The sequence below is a fragment of the Bombina bombina genome, chromosome 1 (assembly GCF_027579735.1).
Source record: "Bombina bombina isolate aBomBom1 chromosome 1, aBomBom1.pri, whole genome shotgun sequence".
Classification (NCBI taxonomy): domain Eukaryota; kingdom Metazoa; phylum Chordata; class Amphibia; order Anura; family Bombinatoridae; genus Bombina; species Bombina bombina.
In genome coordinates this window covers 1,327,313,817-1,327,335,607 of record NC_069499.1, presented here as the reverse complement: position 1 = coordinate 1,327,335,607, position 21,791 = coordinate 1,327,313,817, and the positions used below count along the sequence as shown (strand labels likewise).

Genomic DNA, 21,791 nt, shown 5'->3' with positions numbered 1-21,791 from the left:
CTTGCACAATACTGGTGTAAGCTTGTAATTCAAGCTAGCGGCCATGAGGTCTATGTCTGGCCTTCCCCAACGATTGACAATCTGGTCGAATACCTCCTGATTCAAGGACCATTCACCAGAATGAAGGTACTGACACCTGAGGAAGACTACTTCCCAATTGTCCACACCCAGAGTGTGAACTGCTGATATCATGCAATGATGGTATTCTGCCCAAAACATAATGCGGACTACCTCTTCCATTGCTAAGGCACTTCACATACTGCCTTGGTGATTGATGCAGGCCACTGCTGTGATATTGTCTGACTGAAACCTCAAAATAGACTGCAGTCATAACAAGCTCCAACTCTGAAATACCCTGTTGATGCTAAACTCTCTGCGCTTTCTGGGAAACCCAGACTGCGTCTGTGGCGATTACTACCCAATTCGGAAGGAGAAAGGAGGCACCCTGGATCAATGATTGGCGAGTCTGCCACTAAGTTAGAGAATGCCATTTTAGTCTAAATAGATCTTCTGAGACAGATTGTTGTAATCTCCCTACCACTACAACATTTAAATCTGCAAAGAGCGTAAATGGAATCTGGCATAAGGTATGGCATCTGAAGTTGATACCATGAGTCCAATAACTTCCATTTATTGAAACCGTGTAGGAAGAAGGGTTTGATGGAGAAGAGCATAGGGCCTTCCACAGTTTGAGTCTGCAAGCATCTGTAAAAAAATAGTCTCATTGTTACAGAGAATTATGATGAAGCCTAGAAACTGACACTGGCTTGTGGTAATAGAGGTTATTTCTGGAGGTTGATTTCCAACCAAGGGAATGAAGGAACTGAATAACTCTGTTCGTATGTTCCTGAGCCAACTGAAAAGAAGCAGCATGTACCATAATGTTGTCTAGATAATCATGTTTATATGTTCATACTAATAGACTGTGGGCTATATGCGTGCAAATATTACTTACCTGTGCTCTATGGTGCTTACCAAGCTGCAGCAGACCTGCTTCCAGGAGAAGAGCCAATCCTGAGTATAACACAGTAACAAAGTGTAACATACAGGGTTACCCAACCCTGCCCAAGTCACCAGTGTGTCACAGAAAGGGTTAATTGAACCTTTCCACCATAACCAGATTGTCAGTCTAGGCATTCCAGGCAACCTTGTGACTTACTTTAGTGGGTGCAAGGGTTAAAACACTCTCTATAAAAATGCCTAAACTCCCCCTTAATGCCACCCACACTAAATTATCTCTATTGCCACCACTTTAAGATTATTATAAAGTAAATCCTAAGGAAAAATCCAGACTACAGATTAAAAATCCCAAAACACAATTTGGCAAATATCAGTCTAAAAAGACAGTAATATTATTACCAGTCTCTTCAATAGTGTGGTTGTAGACAAAGGCAAAAAATTAATACAGGAACATTTATTGTTAACAAAAAAAAAAAAAAAAGTCAGTACATCTATATAAAAATTGAGTTAAACATAATTACACAAAGCAAACCATTGTTTAACAAATAAAAAAGAAGAAATATACCCCAGACTCTGCCACAGGACATTGTGATTCGATTAATTTTTTTTCCAGGAAAGAATCAACCTGTCCGCTTTAGAGGGAACGTCCTTCAGTTTTTCCAAGACCTCTCGAACAGAACCCTTTAACGAAGAAAGGAATACTCACCACTTACCACCATACTACGTAATAAAAGAATACCTTACAAATGGGGCTTTCCAACACACACCTAGACCATCAGAAACAACACTCGCCTCATTTGCAAATCCCCAGATGACATCCATAACTTCTGTTTCACGCTTGGACTCAATCCCCCCTCAGTTTCTCCCTTAGATCCCTCCTCCTCAATACCTACACCTAAAAGATCAGGAAACCCAGCTTACTCTTGGCACACTATACAACGCTACCTCACCCAAGAGTCAAACTGTCTCCAGTCCCACATCTTAAACTCACTCATCTTAAAGCTCCATCTTAGAGACTATGAGAACCAAACTGACCTCCAGATGATATCCCTTCCAAGGATGGGCAAGTAAATGTAACAATTACTCCACCATCAGACTCTATATGCCACAGTTATTCATTATTGCTTCCTATACCTTGCTCAGAATCTAGATGGTCCTTAAATTTCATTATCCTGCCGCCTAGCCCCCCTCTTCCATTGTCTTTCCTACCCGCTCTACTCCCTTCCCCCACTTCTCCCCTTTACCCCCTCCCTGACCAGGATATTTTGCTCTACTTATACAACAGGTCTCTGTAGGCCCATGAATAATAGGGCTAGTAGTGGTGATACCCCCTAACCACTCTAACTTATGTCCTATAATAGGAACTTTTGTTGCTATGTTTATTATTGTTATTTATACTATGTTATTCAAAACGGTTTATTATCTTGTTTGTTATTTACTCTACACTCAGTTGTTTCTTGCAGGAGGGTGCACATCTACCCCCCAAAAAATGCAAAACTACAGCACATATCTCCCTTGCTTATCACACTAACAAAATATACCGACATACACCTACACATATAAATGCATAGGCCAATCGACAGACAGGTGCAAACACTTACCCTCTTAACACAGAATGCAAAAGGGCTGAATTCACCCCACAAATGGTTGAAAGCGCTCCTAGACTTAACAAAAAGACAGATAGATATTTTATTTCTACAGGAAACCAACTTCAGACGCAACAAAGAACCAAAATACTTTGGCAAAACATTCACCACCCACTACCATAGCTCTGGCACCTCAAAAAGAAATGGCGTAAGCATCCTTATCAATAAATCACTTCCCTTCATGCTCATCCAGTCCACAAAAGACTCAGACGGATGATATTTAGGTTTAACAGGTAAACTCTACTGCATGACCCATTACACTAGTAAATATATGTGCCTTGAATATCAAACAATCCCCTTTTTTCAAAAACATTCTCAACAAAATAATAGACGTAGCTAAAGGACCAACCTTTGTCGCAGGTGACTTTAACATTCCCCTACAAACATCCAAAGATAGCACTAACCCAAACATCAAAATCTCCAAAAAAGACTTAAACACAATATGGACAGGACTAAGAAACAATAAGCTATACGACACCTGGCGATTTATACATCAAGACACCAAAGACTACACTTTTTTCTCTCACCCCAACAAATCGTACAGCCGCCTCGACTATTTTCTCTGACCAATCAGCTCTAGCCTTAGTCAAAAGATGCAACATTTCCCCACTTCTTGGTCGGACCATTCAGCCGTGAAACTCAAAATAGCATGGCAAAATATGTCCTCAGCGCCATCACAATGGAAATTAGATGACAACCTACTAAATAATCCAGACACAATAACTAGACTGAATACTATTATTAAAGAATACTTTAGACTCAATATACACTCAGTTGACAACAACTTTACCATTTGGGAGGCACATACGTGTGTACTCAGAGGCGAACAGATCAAAATTAAAGCCCAACCCTAAAAACTACGCCGACAAACATACACTGAACTATCAGACACATTTTGCCTAGCTCATAAATTATCTCCAACAGATCCCATTATATCTGCAGAACTACAAACAGCCAAACATGCATTAGAACGTTATTTACATATAGAATATCAAACATTACACTCCAAAACAAACAGTATATTCTTTTACAAAAGCAATAGATCAGGCAAACTCTTAGCCAGAGCTCTGAAGAAAAAAAAAAAAAGACTAAAAACAAACATACGAAATTCAACACCACACCTCCCCAAATACTCTCAAAACACCAAAAGACATCCTGCAATCCTTTCATGAATACTATTCATCTTTAGAATATTCCAAAAAGCGTATCATCACAGAACCCTCATTCAAATATGAAAACCTATATCACTCAGACCCAACTACCCACCTTACCATCTAATCAGAACCAACACCTTAATAGATCTATTTGCCAAAAGGAACTATTTATGGATATTAAATCACTCAATAACGGGAAAAGCCCAGGTCCTGATGGTCTATCAGGAAAATACTATCAGGTATTTTCCCCGCTCCTCACACCACACCTAACCCAACTCTTCAATGAAGTGTCCGATAACAACCCCTTTCCGCAATCTATGCTAGAAGCACAAGTAGTCATCATCTCTAAGCCAGGCAAATCACCAACTACACCCGCAAATTTCCGCCCAATATCTCTTCTAAACACAGACATCAAACTTTACGCCATAATATTAGCTTCCCGCATTAACACTGTCTTACCGACAATAGTCAATCTCAATCAAGCAGGTTTCACCCCATATAGAGAAACTAAAGACAACACCATCAAAATTCTTCACCTCATGGAATACGCCAAAACTCGCAAAATCCCCTCTGTGTTTATATCTATGGACGCAGAAAAAGCCTTTGATCGGCTAGATTGGCTATTTCTGCAAACTAACCTCCAAAAATTAACGACACCCTATCCCATCTCTTAAATATTTCCAATGGCACCAGGCAAGGTGCCCCCTCTCTCCCATAATATTCGTCCTTGCAATGGAGGTCCTGGCTTCCTACATTAGAAACAATACTAATATCCACAGCTTCAAATTCGCCCAACACGAATATAAAGCTACTCTATACGCAGACGATCTCTTCCTCACACCCACACAAAAAGTTTTATCAATTTCCCCCCTCCTTCAAATGCTTGAAACCTTTGTCCCATTTCTAATTTCAATATCAACATTACCAAATAGGAACTGTTGCCCATTGGACTAAATGATGCTGACCTTATAACAATTCAAAATCTTTTGCACTTCCATACCCAGCTACACTCCATCAAATATTTAGGAATCAACGTATCCCCATATATGAACACATTACTACACTCAAACTTTAAAGTAATTTCTACCACAACATACTCCCTTCTACATTCCTGGAGCAACAAACCGCTTTTGTGGCTAGTCAGAATTAACGCTGCTAAACTTATTCTCCTCCCCAAATTACTATCTCTTCCAAACCCTTCCCATCCCAATACCAAAATCAATAATCCACAATCTACAAAAATCTATTATCTCATACATCTGGCAACACAAACAACCCTGCATCACCACAGCTACGCTCTACCGTCCCAAGGAACTTGGCAGATTGGGTATCCCAACCCTAATATACTATAGACTAGCCACTTTTCTTGCTAGAATTGCCAATTGGCGTAAACACTCAATACAAAAAGAATGGGTTCTATTAGAACATCAATTAATCAATACCTAGCATTTAGGAAGTAAATGCTGGTTACCTCAACAAAAAAGGTATCTATCAAAACATCTCCCAATTATTATTACTGAAACTTTCAAACAATGGGATACCTACGTCAAAAAATTGCACCATATTTCAAAAATTCCCTCTCCACCGACCCCCCCCCCCCATTAGAAAATCCAGGTTTCCACTTTCAGCAACCCACACAGACAACCCTAACCCCCACATGACTCAACCCATCCCTCTACACACACTCATGCTAAACGGGAAACCCAAACCCCAACCAGAAATCGCTGCCCTCTTAGACAACAGATACGAAAACTGGTTCCACTCCAACAAACCCCAGATTTCACGCTCTCTAACCAGCTTTGAAAACATATGTTCTCAAGACATTTTAAATAAAGGCCTTCTCTCATTCACATACCAGCTACTCATGCAAACGTACGACACTTCACTACCCTCATATGTACAAAAATGGGAGACAGAAATTGATAAACACCTCTCTCATAAAGAATGGCTCAAAATGTTCTCATCCATGACCAAATCCTCCTCCTCTATATATATCATTAAGATGAATGTAAAATTCCTATATAGGTGGTATTATACACCGGCCCGTTTACATACCATCCTTCCAGAGCTCCCCTCAGAGTGTTGGAGAGGCTGCAGATCAAAAGGTAACCCCACACATATATGGTGGACCTTCCCCATCGCACAAAACTTCTGGCTATCCATTAAAAATGAAATTGAAAAGGCTCTATTCCATATCTCTTGAATTAGATATTTGGTTCTTTCTCTTCAACAAATTCCCTCAAATAAAATGCAAATATCAACTCGCATTGATGACCATCATGGTTAACTCTGCAAAGAGACTTGTCACGGATACCAGGCTGCCAAGGTTAAACCCCACCCCTTACTACCTAGCTCCCTGCGATTTTTCACTGGATTTGGACTTTTCAGAGCATTCACAATCTCCCAGATGTCTGGTTTTATTTGTTGTGTGATCTGTACCTCCTCATGGAAGAGCTGATCTCTGACCGTCTAACCCCTTTCCGGCTGGCCGGGCTCCTGGAACTACCGACCATCCGCCCCTCCATGAATACCCGCTGACCTTCACCCCAGGCCGCTCCAGCTGCCCTTCACCCCAGAGCTCCACTCATTTGGGGATTGGTGCTCCTATGGGAACCTCTGGTTTCAGACCCCCCACAACTCCTCCTTCCCAGGACTTTCCCGGTGTATGTTTGATCACCCGTAGCTCCGGCCCCCATCAATGGATCATGATGCTTTTTGGACTGTGGCATCTGGGGCTCGAGAGCTTTCAACAACACCCTGGAAGTGCTGCCGCTTCCCTGGGAATCAATAACCTCCATATCACTGGGACTCTATGGGACTATAACTGCTATGGGAGGTGCCAGCCTGTCTGGAGGATCAGGAATGGCGGGAAATCTGGGGGTCTGATAAGGCCCCTTTATCAAGATGAGTTAGTGCATAAAAGTAGTGTGTTTCTGTCTCGTCTCGTGGAGGTGGGCTCCACTATACTCACTTTGCTCCGCGACATTGCGCCATGTTCCAGGTATAGGAAGGACCCTTCTGGCGGAGCTACCCTGGATCCACCTTCCCAGTCGAAGAAGCTACCCCATGAGGCTTTCTGAGCCTTCAAAGACAATGAAGAAGAGATTGACAGCTGCCTCCAAGTATTTGAGACACAGTGCGAGTTGCAGGGTGTTGCCAATACCCACTGAGTCACCATCCTGCTCGGAAAGCTGTCCGGACGAGCCCTTGAGGCTGTCAACATTGTTCCCTCGGGAGACTGAAAGAACTATGACCGAGGAAAAGGAGTGCATCCGTGCCCACTATGGTCTCATGCTGGAGGCTCACCGGCTGAAGTTCCAGAAACTAAAGAGACAAGAGGTGCAGCCTTTCACTGAGTGGACACACCGGTTCACCTGTTCCTGGACTCTTGGTTCCCAGGCTGCCAAGTAACTACCCTGGCTGAAGCTAACCAGCTCATCCTGTTGGAGCACTTCTTTAACCACTCTCCGCCGGAGGTACGAGAATGGGTCCGAGATAGGGGCCCCGAGACAGCTGACCAAGCTGCCGTCCTGGCTGATCAGTACCTGGATGCCCGGCGTCAGGCCCGCCCTGAGCCACAACCGGTGTCCCGCTTGGCGCCTCCCCGGTACCCCCAGACCCAACCAGCACTAGTGCTTCGGGTGTGGTCAGATGGGTCATATCTGAATCTAATGCCCAGCGGCGGAGAAGCCAAGCCACACATGGTCACCAATTCGGACCAAACAGGGAAGTCCCTTGCAGTTCGTGTGGCTGGGGGTACAGTGCTTCGGATCCCTACTGCACGAGAGCACCTGGATTGGGGTAACGGCTTCCGTGCTGTGGAAGTAGTGGTTGTGAAAAACAGTTGCCCCAACAGGTCCTGTGGTCCCCCGAGTGTGAGGCCGCCTTCCAAAGCCTTAAGACAGCCTTGATCTCTGCCCCTATACTAGCCGCCACTAACCCAAACAAACATTTATGTGTCCATACAGATGCCTCCATGTTCGGGTTGGGAGCAGTGCTGAGCCAGGTGGACGAAGAGGGACATGACCACCCCGTAGCCTACATTAGTAGGAAGCTGTTGCCCAGAGAGGTAGGCTATGCAGCGGTGGGGAAAGAATGCCTGGCCCTGGTGTGGGCCCTTGAAAACCTACAGCCATACCTGTACGGACAGCCTTTACCATTCTCACGGACCACAACCCCCTGGTTTGGCTCAAACGAGTTTCTGGGGACAACAGACGCCTGTTGAGGTAGAGTTTAGCCTTGCAGCCCATCAACTTCACTATCCAATATCGGCCAGGAAAAAGCAATGGGAATACGGACAGACTTTTCCGGCAAACTGAATTGGGATAGCTCCCCGGACAGCTCCAGGCCGACTCGTGCGTCGATCTAGACGGGTCTGCCGGACTTTTCAGGGAGGAGCACCGTCACGGATACCAGGCTGCCAAGGTTAAACCCCCACCCCCTACTACATAGTTCTAACCGGATTTGGACTTTTTAGAGCATTTGCGATCTCCCAGACATTTGGTTTTATTTGTTTTGTGATCTGTACCTCCTCACGGAAGAGCTGATCTCTTACCGCCTAACCCCTTTCTGGCTGGCCGGGCTCCTGGAACTACCGACCGGTCGCGCCTCCGTGAATATCCCTGACCTTTACCCCAGGCCCCTTCAGCGGCCCTTCACCCCAGAGCTCCACTCTTTTGGGGATTGGTGCCCCCTTGGACGGGCACGAGATTTGGCGATTACCGGAGGGGAGCTCCTTTGGGAACCTGGGGTTTCCGACCCCCCTATAACAACTCCTTCCCAGGGCTTTCCCGGTGTACGTTTGATCACGCGTAGCTCCGGCTCCCAGCAACGGATCATGTCGCTTTTTGGACTGTGGCACCTGGGGACCAAGAGCTTTCCAACGACACCCTGGAAGTGCCACCACTCCCACAGGATCAGCCCGGAATAACCTCCTCCATATCACTGGGAATCTATGGGACTATAACTGCTTTGGGGGGCGCCAGCCTGTCTGGAGGGGCGGGAATGGCGGGAGATATGGGGGTCTGATAAGGCCCCTTTATCAAGATAAGTTGGTGTATAAAAGTAGTGTGTTTCCACAATAAAGTTGTTTTGCTTCACCCAAATACTGGTTTTGTCTGGTTATTTGGGTGGGCTCCGCTACATAGCGGCATGTTCCAGGTATAGGAAGGACCCAGTCGAGGTAGCCGGTGTCCGTCACAAGACTGATACCCAAAAACTGGAAATCACAAACCATCCCACCAATCCCTACCTGGAAGAAGCTACCTCTCAATCCCTTGCATTAGAAAAATACCACTATACAGGTATACCCCGCTCATACAGCGGGTTAGGGACCGGAGCCCCGCTGTAAAGTGAAAACCGCCTTAAAGTGAAACAAGGCAATTTTAGCTTTCTTTTCACTTGCCAGTGTGTTTAAAAACTTGAAAACATGTTTGAACCAACATATATTAGGGGTGCAATAGTGCTACGTTTAGTTTAATTTAGCACAGCACAGTATTCAATTAGTATTAAAAAAAACTGTACCTGTAAAATAGTGACAATTACTATAGTAAAATTTGCCAAAATTTAACACTGAGACACAGATTGTATTGTAATGCTGTAAACAGAGTGAACCGGGCATAACAAAATGGTGCCAGTCACTTTTCTCACAATCTCACGATGATTACAGCACTATTTCAAAATCCTTGTAGGTTGAACTTCAGCTCCACAAAGCGCTGTAAAGTGAAGCGCTGTAAAGTGAGGTATACCTTTACACAAAATAAACGCACAGACGACTAGCACTCACAGCTTCCTTTAGGAAGAATACATAAATATAGGGAAAACATCTAGATAAACCCACTCAAACACTACATATACTGCTATCATCTTTTCTAGTTTTATACACACCTCTAATGCAGACCACGTTTTCAAACACAGAATGCTATGATAAACACTTTGATTGTCCCTTGTGTGTCAATTAGTCACAACAGTACCTATTTACATACCCGTGTTTCTAGTTTTTATTTTGCTTCACTGACTAGCTCCCCTGCAAGAGACATATTGCTCACTAAGCTTTATACCTTATTTTGTTCATGTTTAAATATAATTTTACTTATCAATGAACAAATTATTATTTGTAATCCTGTCTCAACTTATATGTATAAAAAGACCTACACAGCCTTGTGACTCTACGCCATTTGTAAATTTACTTTTATTGTTTGTGTTGTTTATAAAATTTTCAATAAAACATTTTTTGAAAAAACAAAAAAAGGAGAAATATAAGAACCTATAACTTTACCATATTAGCCTCTGTTCCAGGGAGATGGCAGAAATATTGTCAAACACGCTGCTGTACGCAGCCTCCCATGTAGAATGACAATATTATTTTTCTGAAATAATAGTTAAATCTATTTTTTTCCTGAGGTCAGGTTTCTGACTAGGCCCCTTCCAGAATGGGAAAGGAAGGTAACCACCCCTCTCTTATGGGACACCATGAACCACATAAACCCTGGCTGAATTTATAGGATAACTTATTTTAATTATGTAAATACAGCACACATATCCTTATAAGCAATCCCATTGTCACATCATGGGGATTATTGTCATACCAAACATGATAAGTGTAGCATAAGAGGCATAATATCTAGAAAAATCTTATTCTGATCTGATTCAGCTCTAGCCCTTAATTGACCTCAGGTTTGTATCTTCATTAGGGACACTGTTTTCCATCACTCTATGTTGACATCTTTACCTCATAAAAATAACTCTCCTGAAAAGAGCAGATGAATGTACCTTATATCCGTTTCCCCAGATGTATGTAATAAAAACCATTATTCTCAAACCTTGGCTTTTTTTTTTTTGATAGATCTGATAAGAGGATGTAAATAGCAGACACAGAAATACAGGACACAACAAGAAAAGAAAAATCAGTTGTGCTGTGGAAATAGTTTTCTTTGTGTGCATGCTTATTTTAAAATATTGTAATCTTTTAATGCATTTCTGACTTTCTATTCAATCCTAACCACGCTGGGCTTTAGCGCCGTTAGGACGGAATAGAACGTCCTAGACGTTTGGCTGTCCTGAAGCCAACGGCACTTCCAGGATGCGACTGTGGTCTGGAGGACGTGCCTAGCGTCATAGGGATGCCCCCCTGACATGATCCCATCATTAAAATACAGCCGCACTCAAAAAAATACTTTATTTAACCCTTTCATGACAGAGTTAATTTGTCTACATCGGAACGATGCTGTATTTTTACCTTTTGATGTCTAAGTGGATGAAGACCACAACAACTGCCAGCACTTCGCTACAGTGTGTTTTACATGCAGCGTTCTCCCCTTTCAGTGTGAGCCTGTGTGGTGTATCTGCAACCACAGATCTTTGTGTGCAAAAGAAAAAATAAACCCTGACTACCTAAAATCATGATGTCTTCATGACACAGAGGATTCAATGAAGGAGTACTTTGACGTACCAACATGAGGAGGCTGCAGGACAAGTCTCAGCGACACCTGTAGCAGGTACGTGACAAAGTCCCACGGGAAAATTACTCTGTGTCAATGTACTCCTTTACACCCGTGTCCTATTCCCGACTCTCTGAGGTGGATAATAGGTCTTACATTGGTCTGAGAACCCCTTTCAATTGACGTGTAGATAAGCACTTCAAGTTTCAACATTACTCTTTGCTGGAGGCAAAAAACTGACAAAGGAATCATGGGAAAGTGTGAAGGATTAAAGCTTATTTATGTGGGGTGTTTTTCCTCCTCCTTTAGGACTGGACTTTAATTCAATATGTGATAGCTTGTGGACACTTATCTTATAAAAAAAATATATATGTCATTGATCAACTATTTTACTACTAAAACGTATATAAATAACCCTGAACATAGGCCATTACATATAGGTGTGAACAGTATTAGAGATGGGTGAATATTTCAGCACTTTTATTCCCTTTTTTCAAATGTAAGAGATAATTGAATATAATATTCAAATGTTGATTCTAATAGCTTTCAGTGTGAGTCTTTGGGAATCAATATTGAAATTTAACCTTGGAATGTTAACATTAATTTCTCCCCATTCTGCCTTCCCTGTCCCATCTTTATATATTCTACCCCCTGTCTAGTGCTGTGGAATATGTCTTAACAATACAAAATACATAACAGTAATAATAATATATTCTAGAGATAAGTTTAAATGGCAGAATAAATGTCAGCATTTCAACAAAAGAAGAGAGAGTAGAGAGAGATTGGTTAGTCACATTAAAAAAATAATAATCTGAAAATCTGCTTTTTCACTAGTGATATATTTTTTTACGTTTAAATGTCCCTTTAAGCAAACAAAAAATGTGTAAAACTTGTAATTACTTTTCGGTTTCTTTTTAAGAGAATGACAAGGAAAAAATGCAAGATACCTATGTCCTCGAATGTCAGACTGATCACACACTCCTCCCAGTGCAATCCTGTGGAACTCTCTGCCCAAGGTCTTGGCTATAGATCTACCCACACTGGTTTTGCCTACTCCAGGTGGGCCCACAAAGCAGAGGATTGGCCCCTTCAGGTTGTTCTTGAGTTGCCGGACAGCCAGGTATTCTAGAACCCTCCTTTTTAGCTTTTCCATGGCATAATGATCATTATCAAGCAGGATTCTGGCTGAACGTATATCTAGACAATCTGAAACACATGAAATTAAGATTAGATTTTGTTGTTTTTTTGTTGTATAAGCACCAACATATTAAGTGGCTGCCATTGTTTCTTGAACCATTAGAGGAACCAAATCTATTGGTTTTAAAATGTCATAATTTTACTTTTGATTTTGCGTTACCAGCAACTGCATTATAAAGGGACACTGTAAACTGAATACATATAACTGGTAAGTAAACCTATGGCAGTGAATATCGAAGAACTTTGTTTTATGGTGACTTGAATTGCTTGCTAGACATATTATTTAATGAAAGTGGTTGATTGTTATTTTGTGATAAGTATTGTGGTGCACATAATGATTTTAATTTTCTATTCCATTTCATAATTCATTTCACATATAAAGACTATGCTGTAGTATTTATATGAATTATTTCTAAAACATTCTGTAACAAGTATACCTATAGACAGTTTATTTTCCTAAGAATGAGAGGCAATATTGCATATCACAGAATTTTACAAATTTGCTTTGGACCAATGAACTACTAAAAATATATAAGCATCAAATATACATTTTCTGTTCATAAGATTTTAAATTAAAATTTCAGCTTTACTGAACGTAGCTACAGCCAATCTCTGGAAATTTTGGAACAAAGAATAATGAGAGTAACGTAGAAAAACATACATACAACATACATACATATATAGTAATTAATATATTGTGCCTCTTACATCAAAAACAAAGAGACAAAAATAAAAAGTTACATTTCAGCATATGACAAATGACGTAATACTCATAAAGTCATATTTCTGAATCCGACAAAATTTAATACACAGTTTATTTGGCTAACTACACTTGGGTACCTGTCATATTTTACTTGTGATATTTCACTGAAGCACTTTATCTAGCACCTGTCTATGTGGCACACACTGTGAGGTCATGCTGGAGCTACCAGCAACACAAACAATTGTTCCATGATGATTTTGGAGATCACTCTTGGAAAAAGAACTAGAGGCGGGAAAATATAAGCAGGTTGGTAACACCAAGGAACTGTTAACACATCCACCGCTTCCACATGAGGATCCCTGGACCTGGACAGGTACCTGGGTAGTTTCTTGTTTAGATGGTAAGCCATCAGATCTATTTCTGGAAGACTCCACATCTGAACAATATGAGAAAACATCTGGATGGAGCGACCACTCCCCCGGATATAAAGTCTGACGGCTGACATAATCTGCTTCCCAATTGTCTATACCTGGTATATAAACCAAAGAAATTAGACAGGAGCTGGATTCCGCCCATCAAGTATACAAGATACTTCTTTCATTGCTTGGGGACTGTGAGTCCCACCCTGATGATTGACATATGCCACAGTTGTGATATTGTTGGTCTGAAAACAAATGAACGGTTCTCTCTTCAACAGAGGCCAAACCTGAAAATCCCTGAAAATAGCACAGAGTTCTAAAATATTGATTGGTAACCTCGCCTCTTGAGATTTCCAAACCCCTTGTGCTGTCAGAGATCCCCAGACAGCTCCCCAACCTGAAAGACTTGCATCTGTTGTGATCACAGTCCAGGTTGGACAAACAAAAGAGGCCCCTTGAACTATACGATGGTGATCTAACCACCAAGTCAGAGAGAGTCGAAAATTGGGATTTAAGGATATTAATTGTGATATCTCTGTATAATCACTGCAATGAACTACTAAAAATATATAAGCATCAAATATACATTTTCTGTTCATAAGATTTTAAATTAAAATTTCAGCTTTACTGAACGTAGCTACAGCCAATCTCTGGAAATTTTGGAACAAAGAATAATGAGAGTAACGTAGAAAAACATACATACAACATACATACATATATAGTAATTAATATATTGTGCCTCTTACATCAAAAACAAAGAGACAAAAATAAAAAGTTACATTTCAGCATATGACAAATGACGTAATACTCATAAAGTCATATTTCTGAATCCGACAAAATTTAATACACAGTTTATTTGGCCAACTACACTTGGGTACCTGTCATATTTTACTTGTGATATTTCACTGAAGCACTTTATCTAGCACCTGTCTATGTGGCACACACTGTGAGGTCATGCTGGAGCTACCAGCAACACAAACAATTGTTCCATGATGATTTTGGAGATCACTCTTGGAAAAAGAACTAGAGGCGGGAAAATATAAGCAGGTTGGTAACACCAAGGAACTGTTAACACATCCACCGCTTCCACATGAGGATCCCTGGACCTGGACAGGTACCTGGGTAGTTTCTTGTTTAGATGGTAAGCCATCAGATCTATTTCTGGAAGACTCCACATCTGAACAATATGAGAAAACATCTGGATGGAGCGACCACTCCCCCGGATATAAAGTCTGACGGCTGACATAATCTGCTTCCCAATTGTCTATACCTGGTATATAAACCAAAGAAATTAGACAGGAGCTGGATTCCGCCCATCAAGTATACAAGATACTTCTTTCATTGCTTGGGGACTGTGAGTCCCACCCTGATGATTGACATATGCCACAGTTGTGATATTGTTGGTCTGAAAACAAATGAACGGTTCTCTCTTCAACAGAGGCCAAACCTGAAAATCCCTGAAAATAGCACAGAGTTCTAAAATATTGATTGGTAACCTCGCCTCTTGAGATTTCCAAACCCCTTGTGCTGTCAGAGATCCCCAGACAGCTCCCCAACCTGAAAGACTTGCATCTGTTGTGATCACAGTCCAGGTTGGACAAACAAAAGAGGCCCCTTGAACTATACGATGGTGATCTAACCACCAAGTCAGAGAGAGTCGAAAATTGGGATTTAAGGATATTAATTGTGATATCTCTGTATAATCACTGCACCATTGGTTCAGCATACAAAGCTGGAGAGGTCTCATATGAAAATGAGCAAAGGGGATCACGTCCAATGCCGCAGTCATGAGACCCAAAACTTCCATGCACATAGCTACTGAAAGGAATGACTGAGACTGAAGGTTCCAACAAGCTGAAACCAATTTTATTTGTCTCTTGTCTGTTAGAGACAGAGTCATGGACACTGAATCTATCTGGAAACCTAAAAAGGTGACCCTTGTCTGAGGAATCAAGGAACTTTTTGGTCAATTGATCCTCCAACCATGTCTTTGAAGAAACAACACTAGTTGATTCGGGTGATATTCTGCAGAATGTAAAGACTGAGCTAGTACCAAGATATCGTCCAAATAAGGAAACACCGCAATACCCCGTTCTCTGATTACAGAGAGTAGGGCACCGAGAACCTTTGAAAAGATTCTTGGAGCTGTCACTAGGCCAAATGGAAGAGCGACAAATTGGTAATGCTTGTCTAGAAAAGAGAATCTCAGAAACTGATAGTGGTCTGGATGAATTGGAATATGAAGATATGCATCCTGTAAGTCTATTGTGGACATATAACGCCCTTGCTGAACAAAAGACAAAATAGTCCTTATAGTCAGCATTTTGAAAGTTGGCACATAGCGATTCAAAATTTTCGGATCCAGAACTGGCCTGAATGAATTTTCTTTCTTTGGGACAATGAATAGATTTGAATAAAACCCCAGACCCTGTTCCTGAAACGGAACTGGTATGATTACCCCTGAAAACTCAATATTTGAAACACACTTCAGAAAAGCCTGAGCCTTTACTGGATTTTCTGGGATGCGTGAGAGAAAAAAATCTTCTCACAGGAGGTCTTACTCTGAATCCTATTTGGTACCCTTGAGAGACAATACTCTGAATCCATTGATTTTGGACAGAATCTGTCCAAATACTTTGAAAGAATCTTAATCTGCCCCCTACCAGCTGAGCTGGAATGAGGGCTGCACCTTCATGCAGACTTGGGGGCTGGCTTTGGTTTCTTAAACGGCTTGGATTTATTCCAACTTGAAGGTTTCCAATTTGAACCAGATTCTTTGGAGGAAGGATTGGGTTTCTGTTCCTTATTTTGTCGAAAGGAATGAAAACGGTTAGAAGCTTTAGATTTACCCTTAGGTTTTTTACCCTGAGGCAAAAAACTCCCTTCCCCCCAGTAGTTGAAATAATTGAATCCAACTGATGTTTTGGAAGAACCTTAATCTGCCCCCTACCAGCTGAGCTGGAATGAGGGCCGCACCTTCATGCGGACTTTGGGGCTAGCTTTGGTATCTTAAACGGTTTGTATTTACTCCAACTTGAAGAAGGTTTCCAATTGGAACTAGATTCTTTGGGGGAAGGATTAGGTTTCTATTCCTTATTTTGACGAAAGGAACGAAAACGGAAGCTTTAGATTTACCCTTAGGTCTTTTATCCTGAGGCAAAAAAACTACCTTCCCCCAGTGACAGTTGAAATAATCGAATCCAACTGAGAACCAAATAACTTATTACCTTGGAAAGAAAGAGATAGTAATCTAGACTTAGATACCATGTCAGCATTCCAATATTTGAGCCACAAATATTATTGAAGAAACAACACAAATATTGAACAAACAACAGTCTATTGGTATTAAATTCTGCTAAATGAAAAGATGGAGCTTGAACCAAGATATTGCCCAGGTAAGGAAACACTGCAATACCCTGAGATCTGATCAGACACAATAGGGATCCCAGAACCTTTTGTAAAATACTTGGAGCTGTAGCCAGACCAAATGGAAGAGCAACAAACTAAAAAAAAAATCCTTGTCTAGAAATGCAAACCTCAGAAACTGGAAATGTTCCTGTCAATTGGAACATGAAGATAAGCATCCTTTAAATTTATATTGCAGACATAAAATGATGGAGCAGAATAGCCCGAAAAGTAAACTATACTAAAATATAGACGAAAGCAAGTTTAATCGTAGTGAAAAAACATAATTTATGCTTACCTGATAAATTCCTTTCTCCTGTAGTGTAGTCAGTCCACGGGTCATCCATTACTTATGGGATTATATCTCCTCCCTAACAGGAAGTGCAAGAGGATCACCCAAGCAGAGCTGCTATATAGCTCCTCCCCTCTACGTCATACCCAGTCATTCGACCGAAACCAAACGAGAAAGGAGAAACTATAGGGTGCAGTGGTGACTGGAGTTTAATTTAAAATTTAGACCTGCCGTAAAAACAGGGCGGGCCGTGGACTGACTACACTACAGGAGAAAGGAATTTATCAGGTAAGCATAAATTATGTTTTCTCCTGTTAAGTGTAGTCAGTCCACGGGTCATCCATTACTTATGGGATACCAATACCAAAGCTAAAAGTACACGGATGACGGGAGGGACAGGCAGGACCTTTACACGGAAGGAACCACTGCCTGAAGAACCTTTCTCCCAAAAACAGCCTCCGAAGAAGCAAAAGTGTCAAATTTGTAAAATTTTGAAAAGGTGTGAAGTGAAGACCAAGTTGCAGCCTTGCAAATCTGTTCAACAGAGGCCTCATTTTTAAAGGCCCAAGTGGAAGCCACAGCTCTGGTAGAATGAGCTGTAATTCTTTCAGGAGGCTGCTGTCCAGCAGTCTCATAGGCTAAACGTATTATGCTACGAAGCCAGAAGGAGAGAGAGGTAGCCGAAGCCTTTTGACCTCTCCTCTGTCCAGAATAAACGACAAACATCGAAGAAGTTTGTCGAAAATCTTTAGTTGCCTGTAAATAGAATTTCAGGGCACGGACAACGTCCAGATTGTGCAGAAGTCGTTCCTTCTTTGAGGAAGGATTAGGGCACAATGAAGGAACAACAATCTCTTGATTGATATTCTTGTTAGTGACTACCTTAGGTAAGAACCCAGGTTTAGTACGCAGAACTACCTTGTCTGAATGAAAAATCAGATAAGGAGAATCACAATGTAAGGCTGATAACTCAGAGACTCTTCGAGCCGAGGAAATAGCCATTAGGAACAGAACTTTCCAAGATAACAGCTTGATATCAATGGAATGAAGGGGTTCAAACGGAACACCCTGTAAAACGTTAAGAACTAAGTTTAAGCTCCATGGCGGAGCAACAGTTTTAAACACAGGCTTAATCCTGGCCAAAGCCTGACAAAAAGCCTGAACGTCTGGAACTTCTGACAGACGCTTGTGTAAAAGAATGGACTGAGCTGAGATCTGTCCCTTTAACGAACTAGCAGATAAACCCTTTTCTAAGCCTTCTTGTAGAAAAGACAATATCCTAGGAATCCTAACCTTACTCCATGAGTAACTCTTGGATTCGCACCAATGTAAGTATTTACGCCATATTTTATGGTAAATTTTTCTGGTAACAGGTTTCCTAGCCTGTATTAAGGTATCAATCACTGACTCCGAGAATCCACGCTTTGATAGAATCAAGCGTTCAATCTCCATGCAGTCAGCCTCAGAGAAATTAGATTTGGATGTTTGAAAGGACCCTGAACCAGAAGGTCCTGTCTCAGAGGTAGAGACCATGGTGGACAGGACGACATGTCCACTAGATCTGCATACCAGGTCCTGCGTGGCCACGCAGGTGCTATTAGAATCACCGATGCTCTCTCCTGTTTGATCCTGGCAATCAGTCGAGGAAGTATTGGGAAGGGTGGAAACACATAAGCCATGCTGAAGACCCAAGGTGCTGTCAGAGCATCTATCAGAGCCGCTCCCGGGTCCCTGGACCTTGATCCGTAACAAGGAAGCTTGGCGTTCTGGCGAGACGCCATGAGATCCAGATCTGGTTTGCCCCAACGCCGAAGCAGTTGTGCAAATACCTCCGGGTGAAGTTCCCACTCCCCCGGATGAAAAGTCTGGCGACTTAGGAAATCCGCCTCCCAGTTCTCCACGCCTGGGATGTGGATCGCTGACAGGTGGCAAGAGTGAGACTCTGTCCAGCGAATTATCCTTGAGACTTCCATCATCGCTAGGGAACTCCTTGTCCCTCCCTGATGATTGATGTAAGCCACAGTCGTGATGTTGTCCGACTGAAACCTGATGAACCTCAGAGTTGCTAGCTGAGGCCAAGCCAGAAGAGCATTGAGAACTGCTCTTAATTCCAGAATGTTTATTGGAAGGAGACTCTCTTCCTGAGTCCATGATCCCTGAGCCTTCAGGGAATTCCAGACAGCGCCCCAACCTAGTAGGCTGGCGTCTGTTGTTACAATCGTCCAGTCTGGTCTGCTGAAGGGCATCCCCCTTTACAGATGTGGCCGAGAAAGCCACCATAGAAGAGAATCTCTGGTCTCTTGATCTAGATTCAGCATAGGGGACAAATCTGAGTAATCCCCATTCCACTGACTTAGCATGCACAATTGTAGTGGTCTGAGATGCAGGCGTGCAAAAGGTACTATGTCCATTGCCGCTACCATTAAGCCGATTACCTCCATGCATTGAGCCACTGACGGGTGTTGAATGGAATTAAGGACACGGCAAGCATTTAGAAGTTTTGTTAACCTGTCTTCTGTCAGGTAAATTTTCATTTCTACAGAATCTATAAGAGTCCCCTTCTATTGGGCTCCACATTGGCCTTTAAACATATTGCACAAAGAGTTTCCTCTGTGTCAGACATGTTTAATAGACTAGCAATGAAACTAGCAAGCTTGGAAAATACTTTTGAAATAAATTTACAAGCAATATAAAAAACGTTACTGTGCCTTTAAGAAGCACCAATAAACTGTCACAGTTGAAATCACAATGAACCAAATTTGTTATAGCAACCAAATTTTCACAGTAAATGCATTAAGTTAGCCAAGGATTGCACCCACTAGCAAATGGATGATTAACCCCTTAATACCCAAAAAACGGATAACAGAATATAAACGTTTTAACACAGTCAAAAGCACAGTCTCACAGGTCTGCTGTGAGTGATTACCTCCCTCAAAACTAGTTTTGGAGACCCCTGGGCTCTGTAGAGACGTCCTGGATCATGGAGGAAGGAATAGGAAGATTGTGAATGAATTCTTACTGCGCAAGAAAGCGCCAAAATAGGCCCCTCCCACTCATATTATAACAGTGGGGAAGCTCAGTAAACTGAATTTATTAATAAATAAACGACAGCCATGTGGAAAAATAATGCCCAAATTTTTTTATCACCAAGTACCTCAGAGAAAAACGATTAATATGCCAGTAAAACGTTTTAAAATAAAATTATGAAATGATACTAATAAGCCTGCTGCTAGTCGCTTTCACTGCAGTGGGGGCTCAAATATAAGTTAAATGTATACAGTATTTTCTTAGTGAAGTTCCATTCCCCAGAAATACCTCAGTGTAACATACATACATATCAGCCTGATACCAGTCGCTACTACTGCATTTAAGGCTGCACTTACATTATATGGGTATTAGCAGTATTTTCTCAGTCAATTCCATTCCTTAGAAAATAATATAATGCAACATACCTCCTTGCAGGTGAACCCTGCCCGCTGTCCCCTGTTCTGAAGTTACCTCACTCCTCAGAATGGCCGAGAACAGCAAATGGATCTTAGTTACGACCGCTAAGATCATACACAAACTCAGGTAGATTCTTCTTCTAATGCTGCCTGAGAAAAAACAACACACTCCGGTGCTGTTTAAAATAACAAACTTTTGATTGAAGATATAAAAACTAATTTTAATAACCACAGTCCTCTCACACGTCCTATCTATTAGTTAGGTGCAAGAGAATGACTGGGTATGACGTAGAGGGGAGGAGCTATATAGCAGCTCTGCTTGGGTGATCCTCTTGCACTTCCTGTTAGGGAGGAGATATAATCCCATAAGTAATGGATGACCCGTGGACTGACTACACTTAACAGGAGAAAAATACAGTTTAATTTGAAATTGATGCAAATGGAGCCTTTATATCAGCCCCAGGGGTTCTCCAGTTACCCTCTCTCTCCCATGTAAAATTTTGTATCCAAGATAGCTTCATTACTTTCTATGGAAGGCATCTCTCTGGGATTTCCAGTTTCCTACGCTTTTCTTAGAAAATTCAGTGAGTTCAGCCCCTGTGAAGTCAGCATTGTACTCGCTCTCCAAACTAGAGAATGTTTGATTATCTGGCCCATATAAAGTAATGACGCTCTCTGGGAAAAGCAGAGAGTTTTTTAGTTTTAATTTAAATAAAAGAAATGCAAAGTACGCTCGAATTTGTAAAAGATTCACATAAATATATAAAGTATGATCCTAATGTGTTAAAGTTACACAGAAACTGTGAAGGCATAATCAGAATTTGTAAAATCACAATCCTAAATACACTGCTGTATACAAAGTAAGATTAAAAATAGAAAGTGCAAAGTTTAAATGTAATACAATTTCTGAAGTGTAAAGTGATATAAAACAGAAAGCAAAAAGTGTAAACTCAGAACTTTTATGTCATGCAGTGCTATATTGCACTGTGCTTGTCTCTCCTTCATATACAGAGAGGTAAAGCAAAATAAATGCAGAGGTAAAGCAAAATCTACCTTTTGCAAATTTCACTATGGATCTCGCAGTACTGGAGGATCATTTTAGAAAATCTCACCTGAGCAGAGAGGTTTTGAAA

The 21,791-nt window shown here is 41.5% G+C and overlaps 1 protein-coding gene across 1 annotated transcript in view; it reads right to left on the bottom strand.

Annotated features, from left to right (window-relative positions):
* The window catches only part of LONP2 (lon peptidase 2, peroxisomal), a 530,106-nt gene that overhangs the window by 325,113 nt on the left and 183,202 nt on the right, over positions 1 to 21,791 (bottom strand). Inside the window, exon 8 of the mRNA XM_053719407.1 lies at positions 12,147 to 12,405. Coding sequence (XP_053575382.1) covers positions 12,147 to 12,405 — 259 coding nt within the window. The remainder of the gene's footprint in view (positions 1 to 12,146; positions 12,406 to 21,791) is intronic.